The sequence below is a fragment of the Chenopodium quinoa genome, unplaced genomic scaffold, assembly GCF_001683475.1.
Source record: "Chenopodium quinoa cultivar QQ74 unplaced genomic scaffold, ASM168347v1, whole genome shotgun sequence".
Taxonomy (NCBI): domain Eukaryota; kingdom Viridiplantae; phylum Streptophyta; class Magnoliopsida; order Caryophyllales; family Amaranthaceae; genus Chenopodium; species Chenopodium quinoa.
The window spans coordinates 467,575-481,032 of record NW_018742556.1 but is presented as its reverse complement, the minus strand read 5'-3'; the positions used below and the strand labels follow the sequence as shown (position 1 = coordinate 481,032).

Sequence of the window (13,458 nt, the reverse complement as noted above, 5' to 3'; positions counted from 1 at the left end):
ATGACTAAAAGTAAATATGTGGATGTGGGATTAGAGAGAGATGGAGGGAAAGAAAAAATAGTTGAGAATAATTGAAGAGATATTGAAAATTGATGTAAAAAGTACAAAAAAATGTAAGGAAACAAATGACAACTCATCAAAAAGAGGGTAATAATGTTAAAAAATACAACCTTTAAATAGAAAGAGGCATTGTATTTTGGCTTAAGCAAAAAAGAAATGAGATTTGTATTAAGGGATGGAGGGAATACTATTTTTCTTGCTCAGATATTTGAGGAACTTATCTCTATGTTTGCTGATAAAGATTTGAATTATGACAACCTCAAGGGAGTTAAAATTTGTTAATCTAGAAAGTGAGGGATAGCTCAAATGGTTTATTCCCATCATTTATTTTTGTGACTCTAAAATACAAGCGAGGGTACTTGTATTTGTTGCCTCGCTTGTAGAAAGTTTGATAAACATGAGCTCATGCTCATCTCAAATCAAAGGTCTCTTCCAAAGCCAAGGTGTGAATTATATCTGGTCACAAGTTGGACTTCTGTAGCCCCTTAGGAGCATCAAGAAACTCCTCGATGCTTAACATTGTCGAGTGTGAAAGTACATACAACTATCTTTCGGTCACATGTAGGCATGTGGTGTCCTTGTGTTGATTAAGGAATATTATGTTTGTAGCTAGTTATTTCGGCTTGAGACTGAGTTGATGACTCCAATAAACAACCAACTTATTTCGGCTTGTGACTGAGTTGATAATAGGACTATTTCGCAATTTCGCAAATTTGTTGCAATGGAAGCTAAGAAGTGCAAGAAATGATTTCAATTACCAACTATGCATTTCAATAACTTGTGAAGGTCGAGAATCCTTTGTTGTTTGTTTATATTGGGTTATTCATATTTGAACCCACCCATTATCATTGTTCAACGTTGATGCATAGTGTTGAGCCATTTGTGTTGCTCTCAATAATGCATTTGCGCATATTGTCTTTACAAGCACATCAGACTTTAAGACAATTAGTTAGAACTTGGCCTTAGCATATACTGTACTTTGTTTGCAAGCTCTGCAGATCAATTATTCAAAAGAATAAGAAAACTCTGCTTCAAAAATTACCAAAATTTTTACACGGTTGCCTTCATTGGTACCATAAAACTCAAAAAAGTTAAAACAAAATTTCAATATTGCTGCTCTCTTTTCCACATTGAAGTAGAGCATCTAACTACGAGTATATAGTTTTGTGTATGACTTTCATTTTATCTTCCGTTTGGCTGATGACTTTTGATCCACGTACGGGTATTCAGGAGGGGCAATCCAGAGCCCCCATAGTATTACCAAGTGGATGCAAAGAAGTATGCCGGATGAGTAGCTGTTTGACGGATAAACATTCCAACAACACTCAACTCCCACAAACAATGCAATGCTGCAATATGAAACACGGAAAAGTAGGTTAGATGCTGGCTTCACTGGTCACCTTGTAATCTAAACAAAGAACAAATAGATACCGCAACAATGTAGGGAAGGGTGTCTTCCACAACAGATAAGGCACGCTGAAGAAGTACCTATGACAAAAACAAATTGCCGTGATAAGATACACTGCTACATGGACAAATATATACATAAACATATCAGATTATGCAGAAACTTACCAAGAGTAGAACTGATAATGTAGTGAACGGGCACAAACGATACCAATGAAGTTTCCAACAAACATGGTAGTTACGATATCTGAAATTGAAACATGTGATTCAGTGTTTAATTAATTATGGAGATGACATTTATCGTGTCCCATCAATCCCAGAGAAAGCCAATTGCATGGATAACTTACGCTCTTCCTTCAGTGTTTTTGAGGTTGTGCCATACGCGTAAAGTCCCTTGAGAGGGAAGCAACTTACAGTAGAGATGTAAGCAGAATGCAACGCTTTCAGAAGTCCACCCTCATGCCTTCAAGACAGTAAATGATTTTCAACACTCCTGATCCTTAAATACAAATACTACTTAAAACTGCCACTACATTATGAAAAACATGCTTGAGGTTATATTTCTAGGAAAAGGCAGAGCAGATTCCTCTACAGCTTTACCCCAGGCTTTTGTCTAAGCAACAAAATCCTACGATACGTTTAGTGATTGAATTTAAATAGCCCGGCCAGCAAACAAAGAACATCAAGCTAGCCTAGAATAGTCATTAATTTCCATTAATATTAAAATGTAGGGTTGTAACAAAGAAAGTTCATGATTTAGCATCTCATCGGAAATCAAAGAGATATTAAGACCATGAACACCTTTCTCTACCAGTAAAGCAGAAAGTGACTTCTTACTTGCACCACTTCTTGTGAGCAAAAATAGCCAGGAGCCCGAGATGTAAAATCAGCAGTGTAACTGCAAATGCCTTTGAAACAAAGACTGGCTCTGGAACAAATTTGAAGTTAACAGACCTGAAAATGAAGCATAAGATTGAGGAAAATAGCATTGAACAATAATAGATAAAATTACCAAAGGATCGCGGTTTAGAAAGTAAACAACGAACACAAGTTATCATATTTCAACTATCAACATTGTAGTGAATAAAAAGTACATACAAATCCAGGGAAAAAATTATTTATAAGGAGGAAAAAAAAGGCATCAAAGATATATAGTGCGTCATTTGCTAACATATGCTCAGAAGAGAAAGGGGCACACATCAGGATGTATATATAACAGTAAACAAACACTCAATATACTTCCTTCGTTTCTATTTAGTTACACTCGATATACAAGACATGAAATCTGAAATACCCTGTCAAATATCACAGTGAAGCCTATAATCCACGTACATTAAAAGCCTATAATCCATCACACCAAGACCAAATTACAACCCCATTAAAGGTAATAGTCCATGAATGAACAACCCATCGGAATGGGAATTCTGCATAATCTAAAATCTCACAGGCTCCCTAAATACATCCTAGTGTCCCCTCAAAAATTTGTCATCCACCTAATGGACCACATGGCAACTGTAGAGCCAAATTGCAGGTAAGCCTCTTGTGGTATCTATCATTGGGTCTGGAACTCTGGATGCCACATTAGACCTAAGATTTATTTCCGGCTTAAAATAAATACCAGAAAGCTCGACAAAACTCAAAAATGGAAATTTCCTAGAATCACAGTCACAGACATCCTCTGATCCTCTCTGTCACCCGCAGCCCAAATTTTCCATTTGGACAACAAAAAACAGCCTTGGTAAACCCTGTTTTAAGAGCTGTAACTCATGTGCAACCTTTCCGAGAAGTCAAGAACCCACAGGAATTGTTGATGCAAGATACTTCCTTGATTTGTCCAATAGTCACAGGTTTATCCCCCCCCCCCCCCCATGAAGACAAAAGCCATATTAAAAAGACCCTTTGAGAACAGTTTAGGAAGTTTCAGTAGAAAATGGATTTAGAACTGGCTTGTTAAAGAAATGTCAAAAATTATGATTTCCTGAGCCACAAAAGCCACACCTTGTGTTCAATAAAACATCAAGATGAAGGAACACCAATGTGAAATAGTATCAGACATTGTTGTTCAAGTTCTTATTTTTTATTTTATGGTGCCTTCTCCATGCCAAAAAAAATAAGAAAATACTGAAGGAACCTACCTCCCACAATTCTCAAACATAACTAGAGCAGTAAGACATGCATTCTCGGCAACATCTATCCCTTAACCCAATACTCTGCATTAGGCAACATTCCTACTGGGTCTGTCTCACATTCTTACCTAGCAAGCGAGACAGCCATACATATATTAATGACTAACAAGTGAGGGCCTAATAAATATAATATCTAGTAATATCAATCTTTTATGGATCCCAGTGTGGGCATGTCTTTCTCATGTGAGCTTCCGTGAAAAGGTCCATATAATATCAACAGCGGTTTGAAAACGTACCAAAAGTGGATGAAAACACGTCCAAGATTGAAGGCTCTCGATATGTAAGCTAATGGATATGATACTAAAAAAGGAAACCCGAGCAGGATCTGCAGAACCATCATGAATTTGATTGGATTTATCATTTGAAATCAATGCACCTGACACAACAGCAGCAGCACTTGACATCTTACCTAACAATGCATAGCAAAAGCAAAAGAAAATTAAGCACATCCCTATGAACAGAATCTCGTAACGATAAGAGAATTTCTTGAGCAGGAAAAAATCATTGGGGAAACAATGGTTTGAAGTTTGATTAAGTCCAAGATTCGATTGTTTTGGTTACAGAAAACCAGTATTTGCAGTTTTATTGCTGATTTATTCTCAAGCAAAAGCAATACAAGCTTAAGCACATTGATAAGAATTATCTATTGTTTGACAGCAAGGTTGAATGTGTTGTATTGCAATATAATTCATGAAACTGAAAGTCTGAAAGGAAAGCACAAACTTAGACCTCATGGTTGAAAAGTTGGTAAAGCATTCCAAAGTATTAACAGAATAAGAACCGCCAGTTGGACAATCAAATTAATATTGAACATAAACTGAGGTTGAAATATCTGCTAAAAGCACTTAGTAAAATCTTGAGACATCTGGATCCAAAAATCAATCAATACTATGACAAATACCAAAATGTGGCTAATAGGTTAGAGCAAGCACCTGAACTAATCCTGCTCCTCCAAGAGCCACTATTGTTCCACTGATATCCATAGCCTGAGGCAAAAGTTTCTTAGCTTTTTAAGCAACGGAATATGAGATTAAATAGTAGAATATGGTATGTAGATACCTTCAACAAGAGTAGTAGTAAAGAAGGCGCATAGAGTAGCACATTCATCTTTATTGACACAGCCAAGCTGCATAAATACAAAGGACATAGTAAATCATATCATCTCAAATGTACAGCCTCATATTTGTAAATTCTAAAGTTTGAATTCTGAACAGAACCTGAATATTATTAACCCCAGCCACCATCTCTGATAAAGAAGAGTTGCAAGTGCAGCATGAAGAAGTGTTGTAGCAATGCAGTCATTGAAAAGACGAAGCACAAATATGGAATGCACCCTCTTTGATAAACAAAGAAGGCTAAGAGCCCACCAAGGAAGCTGTAAATAGGTAACAGCGCAAACTCAGATTAATTTCCCTTTAAAAACATATTTCATGTAATAGTACTCACAAAGAACTATATACCAAAGATATAATGGACCCAAAGCTTTCTACAAGCTCAGCCAATACCTCATCAAGTCAATTTATCCATAATATAATTAAAATGGAGATTAGGGCATAGTACAAACAAATACAATGATCTAACTTAATCAGATACATATGATATTCTCCTGAGACAAAAGTCTTCAGTGATTTTAATTTCCCTCATTATTACACCATACCTGCAAAGATAAGTCTCTTTTAAAGAGTTTTAAAAAAATAGTTTAACTATCTGCTCTCCTTTAACTACAGACTTGAAACTTCAGCAACACAGATGAAACGACAAGGCTATCAATATGTACATCCTCAAGTCACAGTGTATTGGATGTGATTCCTTCTTAGATCAAAAACTTTGAAATGAACTAAGCATTTTATTGTTTTCAAAGTATTCCTCTAATTCAAATTTTAGGCAATGCATGAAATGTGTTCAAAAATTATTTAACTTTCTGCATGACCAACTGCTCGCAGCTCAGATTTATTCTGACACATCATTCCAGAGGTATAAGTAAAACCCCTCATTTTAATGAGTCACTTGGCAAGTCTCAAATCACATTTCACCTAGGTATTTCAGTGTCATTTTTACTTCAAAGGCTATTAGGTTCCTCCCTGTACTCAAGAATTTCACAATAATATCAACAAAATAAGTTTAGGGCATGAGACCTTTCAAACATAATTCGAACACTCTCAATCAAGACACAACGCTGCCTCAATTTGAGCAGTAAAAGAGCAAGTAGCCTAGAATTTTCAGAATACGGAAATATAAGGTGTTCGAAGTATCCAAAACTTGTCACTGGCCTATATATAGATTTATACCACTTCAGTGGCCAATGCAAAAGCAATGATAGACAGCAGAGCAAGCATTAGAGTTGAGTGGGGTACAAGCATACAACAGGAGGAAACATACCACGTCTGTTTTGATATAGATGAACAACACAATTGCAAGATTAATAATGTACAGCGAGCCAAATAAAATCTGCAAAAAGAACAAATTCAGTGAGTCAGTACAGTAACACAAAGCAATAGATGATAAGAAGTGAAATCAGAAATAATTGAATATTTGATCCGCATCCCAACATAAAATTTTCAAATGGTTTCAAATTATTATTACCAGATTTAAAATTATTATTATTATTTTTAATTTTTTTTTAAACAGTCTTATAAGGGAATATATGATAACTACAACATATAAGATCTACTCCATAGTAAGCAAAATGTTTACAATAGGTTCTTCCTTTATCCCCTTAGTGGAGTTCAGCGGACTATTGTGTTACAGAAAGAAGGTTTGGATACCCAAATAATAATACAGCTACAGTATGCAAATGACAGAACTTGCCATGATGAGTCATTATACACTAAAGAAGCCTATGAACTTTCCTTAATGACACTAAAGACTCAATTGACAATGAATTAGCTAAGATGACACAGAGAGGGGAGAACCTGAGCAGGATGGACTAGTCCTCCTGTGATGTACTGAATAGCTGAATATACATAAAGAAAACCGGCCGGATAGACAAGAGGTCCCGTGTCACCTTCTATGTTACTATAATCTCTTTCTCCATTTAGAAATTGTGATACCTGTTTGGCAATATTATAAGTCAATACTGCAATTACTACCAAAAAGTCGAGCTAAGCTTCTTAAAACCACATTACTTAGTTCATGCTTTAAACATACACACCTGTGACATGTAAGCATCCCAATCAATTTTTGTGTCTGACAAAGAAACCATAATCTCTTAGAATAGCCAACCCAGAAAAACACACAACAATGTAGCAAGATTTTAAGATGAACTTACAAGGCACGTAAGCAATTATACAAAAGACGAGAACAGCATCGAACACAAGAAGCGGACAAGCAAAGATCACGGCTATATTCTTTTTAGCTCTATCCAATAAAGCCGGGGGCGTTTTCGATAGCTTGTGATCGGTCACAGGACCAACTTCAAGGGATTTTCTTGCTTTTGATCTTAACTTATCACCCATAGCTCATTCACCAAATTTCCAGCAATGAAATCTTCAGCTAATTATCACATTACACAATCAAGTATTAGGTTTTCATAGCAATTAAGCTTAAAATGTCTAAATTAATCATAATTATTACCAAAAAACTGATTCAAACTCCGCCCCACAATAATTCGGACTAATCTAACCAAATCAACCACGAATTTCTTATTTTCGAGCAATATAATGAGGTTCAATTCAATTCACAAACAAAAAGAATCAATCTTTTAACTTTTTTTTTTTTTGAATCAGTCTTTTAACTTCTAATACATAAATTAGAAACAAACCAAATCAAATCAATCAAAATAATTAAACTATATGATGAGCATGTTCTATATGAATTACATAAAAGCAAAACATTCGGGGAAAAATTAAGTTAGAATGAGAATAAATGAAATTAAGTGAAGAATGATGAATTAAAAAGCGGGTATTAGAAGGGAAGGTGAAAACCTGGAAATTGGAGAATTCCCAGAAATCGTTGCTGAGAGTTGAACTGTAAAGTCTTGAGCTTTCTCCGTTTCGCTACTTTGTGTTGCTTTAGGTGCAAGTGTCTAACAACTAACTGGTCTCCTCGGAGACATCTGATTAAACTAACTTCTACCTCGGTTAAATATTATTTATAATGATTTGACATAAAGTAAAGAAAAAATTGCAAATAATATGCAAGGGAGGTAGTAAACTTCTTAACCAATACTCGTAGAAATTAATTGGCAGATTTTTTAATTTTGAGAGGTCTATCTATTACGTATTGTAAATTTATAATGGTAGTCTGACTTTGATTTTGTACATAATATTGTACAATTGATTAAAAACAATGTACGAGTAGAAACAGAACTAGTAAAAGTGTAAAACAGATGGGATACCATATGCTTGGGTTGGGATAAGTTATTCATATTTAGATTTAGCATTGCTTCCTTGATTCCAAATTTTTCCCAATTTTCTTCTTGTTTAAAATTAATACTGCAAAAACTTGTACATAAGCAATAGTATTGTGAAAATATTGACAAATTTTGGCAATTTTAATTTTCCAAAAAAAAAAAAAAAAAAAAAAAAAAAAAGGAATTTCTCCATTGTTACAAATTCCTAAAACGTTTATAATTGCAATAAAAATATTACCTCATTTGATTTAATAAAACAATCGAAAAAGTGTCCAACTTTTCAAACCGACCCATCTAAACCCGAAAAAATGGTGACCCAAACTCGACCTGAAACCAATCCTAGACCCGAGTTGACTCGAGTATGTGAGACCCGAACCCGAACATGAACTGACTTGGAGATGACCCAACCCAAATGTAACCCGTAAAAAATTGACCTGAACCGAACCCGACTTGAACCGATATTGACCCAAACCCGTTTTAACCGGTCAAAACTCGAATTTAACCCGAATTGTTAATAACCTGACCTGAATTCAACCCGACCCGTTCCTAACCTGAACCAAATTCAACCCGACTTGTTATTGACCTGACCCAAATTCAACCCGACTTGTTATTAACCTAATACAATTCTGGAGTCCAATTAGGTGGTAGGAACCATCCAATTTGCCTTTAAATGGCGAATTTACCAGTTTAAAACTTGCACCGATTTCATCAACTCAAGCATACCACGAACATTTATGACAACATATAATGATCATTTATGGTTTAAAACAATATTATATGACCCCGAGATGTATCCTCTAAAATCTAAAATCTTTTCAACACCGGGCTCCAAAACCTAAAAAATTTCTCAGAACGCATTAATATTAGCATTTAATTTTGGAATTTTTTAACTTTTTTTTCGCCCGAAAATAAAAATTGACAAAATGTTTACCATGGTCCATTATATCCTCCGGTAGTCCAATTGGGTGGGTGAACCACCAATTTGCCTCTAAACGACCAATTTACCGGTTTACGACTTGCACCGATTTCATTAACTCATGCCTACCATGAACTTTTATGACAACAAATAATGATAAAAAATGATCCCAAACGACATTATATTACCCCGAGATATATATATTCCCTAAAATCTCAAGTGTTTTCGACACCGGGTTCCGATACCTCAAATTTTCCTCAAAAAACGTGGATATTAGCCTTCAATTTTGGAATTTTTTGACTTTTTTCCCGTCGAAAATAAAAATTGCCAAAATTTTTACCATGGTCCCTAATACCCTCTGGTAGTCTAATGGGGTGGGTGGAACCATCCAATTTGCCTTTAAACGGCCAATTTACCTGTTTACTACTTGCACCGATTTTATTAACTAAAGCCTACCACGAACATTTATGACAACAAATAGCGATCATATATGGTTTCAAACGACATTATATGACCCCGAGATATATTCCCTAGCATCTCAAGGCTTTTCGATACCAAGCCCAGAAACCACCAAAATTTCTCAAAAAGCGTGGATATTAGCCCTTTAATTTTGGAATTTTTAGACTTTTTTCGCCCGAAAATAATAATTTCCAAAATGTTTACCATGGTCCCTAATATCATTCGGGAGTCCAATTGGATGGGTGGAACCATCCAATTTGCGTTTAAACGGCTAATTTACCGGTTTATTACTTGCACCGATTTCATTAACTCAAGCCTACCACGAACATTTATGACAACAAATAATGATCATATACGGTTCCTAACAGCGTTAAATGACCTCGAGATGTATCGTCTAAAATTTCAATACTTTTCGACACCGGGCCCTGAATCCTCCAAAATTTCTCAAAAAACGTGGATATTAGCCTTCAATTTTGAAATTTTTGACTTTTTTCGCCCGGAAATTAAAAATTGTCAAAATGTTTAACATGGTCCCTAATATCGTCAGGGAGTCACATTGGGTGAGTGGAACCATCCACTTTGCCTTCAAACGACCAATTTACCGGTTTACAAGTTGCATCGATTTTATCAATTCAAGCCTACCACGAACATTAATTACAGAAAATAATGATAATATATGGTTCCAAACAGCATTATATGACCTCGAAATGTATCACTTAGAATTTCAAGACTTTTCGACACCGGGCCCCAAATCCTCCAAAATTTCTCAAAAAGCGTGGATATTAGTTGAAATTTTCGACTTTTTTCGCCCGGGAAAAAAAATTGGCGAAATATTTACCATGGTCCCTAATACCGCCTGGGAGTCCCATTGGGTGGGTGGAACCATCCAATTTGTCTTTAAACGGCTAATTTACCGGTTTATTACTTGCACCGATTTCATGAATTCAAGCCTACCACGAACATTTATGACAACAAATAATGATCATATATGGTTCTAAACAGCACTATATGACCTCGAGATGTATCCCCTAAAATTTCAAAACTTTTCGACATCGAGCCCAAAACCTCCAAAAAATTTTAAAAAGAGTGGATATTATTCTTCAATTTTGGAATTTTTTTGTCTTTTTTTTGCCCGGAAATAAAAATTGCGGAAATGTTTACCACTGTCCCTAATTTCCTCCGAGAGTCCAATTGGGTTGGTGGAACCATCCAAATTGTCTTTAAACGGCCAATTTACCGGTTTACTACTTGCACCGATTTTATTAACTGAAGTCTACCACAAACATTTTTGACACCAAATAGTGATCATATATGGTTCCAAACGAAATTATATAACCCCAATATATATTCCCTAAAATCTCAAGGCTTTTCAATACCAAACCACGAAACCTCCAAAATTTCTCAAAAAGCGTGGATATTAGCCTTTAATTTTGGAAGTTTTAGACTTTTTTCGCCCGGAAATAATACTTGCCGAAATGTTTACCATGGTCCCTAATACCCTTCGGGAGTCCAATTGGGTGGGTGGAACCATCCAATTTGCGTATAAACTACCTATTTACTGGTTTATAACTTGTACCGATTTCATTAATTCAAGCCTACTACGAACATTTATGACAACAAAGAATCATATATGGTTCCAAATAGGATTAAAAGACCTCGAGATGTATCGCCTAGAATTTCAAGACTTTTCGACACCGGGCCCCAAATCCTCCAAAATTTCTCAAAAAGCGTGGATATTAGCCTTCCATTTTGAAATTTTTGACTTTTTTCGCCCGGAAATAAAAGTTGTCGAAATGTTTACCATGGTCCCTTATACCGTCTGGGAGTCCCATTGGGTGGGTGGAACCATCCAATTTACCTTTAAACGACCAATTTACTGGTTTACAACTTGCACTGATTTCATTAATTCAAGTCTACCGCGAACATTTATGGCAGTAAATAATGATCATACATGGTTCCAAACAGCATTATATGACCTCGAGATACATCGCCTAGAATTTCAAGAATTTTCAACGCCGGGACTCGAATCCTTCAAAATTTCTCAAAAAGCGTGGATATTAGCCTTTTATTTTGAAATTTTCGACTTTTTTTCGCCCAAAAATAAAAATTGCCGAAATATTTACCATGGTCCCTAATACCATTCGGGAGTCCAATTAGTTACATGGGTGGAACCAACCAATTTGCCTTTAAACGGCCAATTTACCGGTTTACAACTTGCACCGATTTCATTAACTTAAGCCTACCATTGCACGAACATTTATGACAACATATAATGATCATTTATGGTTCCAAAAGACATCATATGACCCCGAGATGTATCCATTAAAATCTCATTTCTTTTCGACACCAGCCTCGAAACCATCGAAATTTCTCAAAAAGCATGGATATTAGCCATCAATTATGGAATTTTTTGACTTTTTTCGCCCGGAAATAAAAATTGCCATAATGTTTATCATGGTCCCTAATACCCTTAGGGAGATCAGATGGGTGGGTGGAACCATCCTATTTGCCTTTAAACGACCAATTTACCGGTTTACAACTTGCACCGATTTCATTAATTCAATCCTACCACGAACATTTATGACAACAAATAATGATCATATATGGTTCTAAACAGAATTATATGACCTCGAGATGTATCGTCTAAAATTTCAAGACTTTTCGACACCGAGCCTGAAACCTCCAAAATTTCTTAAAAAGAGTGGATATTATTCTTCAATTATGGAATGTTTTGAATTTTTTTTGTAACACCCGACCCCAAACAAATTAGGGAGGAGCCTATTGTTACGAAATGCGCATCTAGGGCCAACAACTATCCCCACAAACCAACACAAGTCCTTCCGGCGCATTTTGTCAGCCAAGCACGCTTAACTATGGAGTATTCTTAGCAAATGAGCTCCCAAAAAGGAAGATGCATCTTGTTGATATGAGTAGTATATCAAATCCTTTTTGAAGCATTCATGAGGGGTATTACATACACCCCCACTTGAGAACGGCAACGCCCTCATTGCGCTTGGAAAGCTAGGGACTCCAGTGTTACGCCTAATGGCAACTGGGTAGCCAAAGTGTTACATCCAGTCTGGCTATGGCCATATGGCCCTAGAATTCTCCCCCGCTAGACGACTAACATATGATTAATTATCCACGGTTAGCACGTGGTCGCAGGGTTTCTCTGATACCATTTGTAACACCCCGACCCCAAACAAATTAGGGAGGGGCCTATTGTCACGAAATGCGCATCGAGGGCCAACAACTGTCCCCACAAACCAACACAAGTCCTTCCGGCGCATTTTGTCCTCACTCATGCGCACCCCAAGAAAACTTCCCAGGAGGTCACCCATCCCAAGACTACTCCCAGACAAACACGCTTAACTATGAAGTATTCTTAGCAAATGAACTCCCTAAAAGGAAGATGCATCTTGTTGATATGAGTAGTATATCAAATCCTTTTTGAAGCAATCATGAGGGGTATTACATTTTTTGCCCAGAAATAAAAATTGCGGAAATGTTTACCATGGTCTCTAATTTCCTCCGGGAGTCCAATTGGCTTGGTGGAACCATCCAAATTGCCTTTAAACGACTAATTTACCGGTTTACTATTTGCACCGATTTTATTAAATCAAGCCTACCACGAGCATTTATGACAACAAATAGTGATCATATATGGTTCCAAACGAAATTATATGACCCTAATATATATTCCCTAGAATTTCAAGGCTTTTCGATACCAAGCCCTGAAACCTCCAAAATTTCTCAAAAAGCGTGGATATTAGCCTTTAATTTTGGAGTATTTAGACTTTTTTCGCCCGAAAATAATAATTGCCAAAATGTTTACCATGGTCCCTAATATCATTCGGGAGTCCAATTGGATGGGTGGAACCATCCAATTTGCGTTTAAACGGCCTATTTACCGTTTTATAACTTACACCGATTTCATTAACTCAAGCCTACCACGAACATTTTTGACAACAAATAATGATCATATGTGGCTCCAAATAGCATTAAATGACCTCGAGATGAATCGCATAGAATTTCAATACTTTTCGACACCAGGCCTCGAATCCTCCAAAATTTCTCAA

The 13,458-nt window shown here is 36.2% G+C and overlaps 1 protein-coding gene across 1 annotated transcript; it reads right to left on the bottom strand.

Annotated features, from left to right (window-relative positions):
* Positions 1 to 1,038: 1,038 nt before the first annotated feature.
* Positions 1,039 to 7,732, bottom strand: LOC110720342 (dol-P-Man:Man(5)GlcNAc(2)-PP-Dol alpha-1,3-mannosyltransferase-like). Its single transcript, XM_021899357.1, has 14 exons — positions 7,577 to 7,732; positions 6,922 to 7,145; positions 6,805 to 6,839; positions 6,566 to 6,703; positions 6,033 to 6,101; positions 4,871 to 5,028; positions 4,713 to 4,779; positions 4,586 to 4,639; positions 3,890 to 3,978; positions 2,305 to 2,421; positions 1,815 to 1,930; positions 1,636 to 1,714; positions 1,492 to 1,548; positions 1,039 to 1,409 (listed from the first exon to the last, which is right to left on the bottom strand). The coding sequence occupies exons 2-14, from the start codon at positions 7,106 to 7,108 to the stop codon at positions 1,238 to 1,240; spliced, it is 1,338 nt and encodes a 445-aa protein (XP_021755049.1). The 5' UTR covers positions 7,109 to 7,145; positions 7,577 to 7,732; the 3' UTR covers positions 1,039 to 1,237.
* Positions 7,733 to 13,458: the final 5,726 nt, after the last annotated feature.

Coding starts and splice junctions, on each gene's coding strand:
- LOC110720342 (XM_021899357.1), bottom strand. CDS start 7,108: ATGGGTGATAAGTTAAGATCAAAAGCAAGAAAATCCCTTGAAGTTGGT. Junction 3,979..4,585: donor GAGGAGCAGGATTAGTTCAG/GTGCTTGCTCTA, acceptor ATGGTTCTGCAG/ATCCTGCTCGGGTTTCCTTT. Junction 1,931..2,304: donor GCTCACAAGAAGTGGTGCAA/GTAAGAAGTCAC, acceptor ACTGTCTTGAAG/GCATGAGGGTGGACTTCTGA.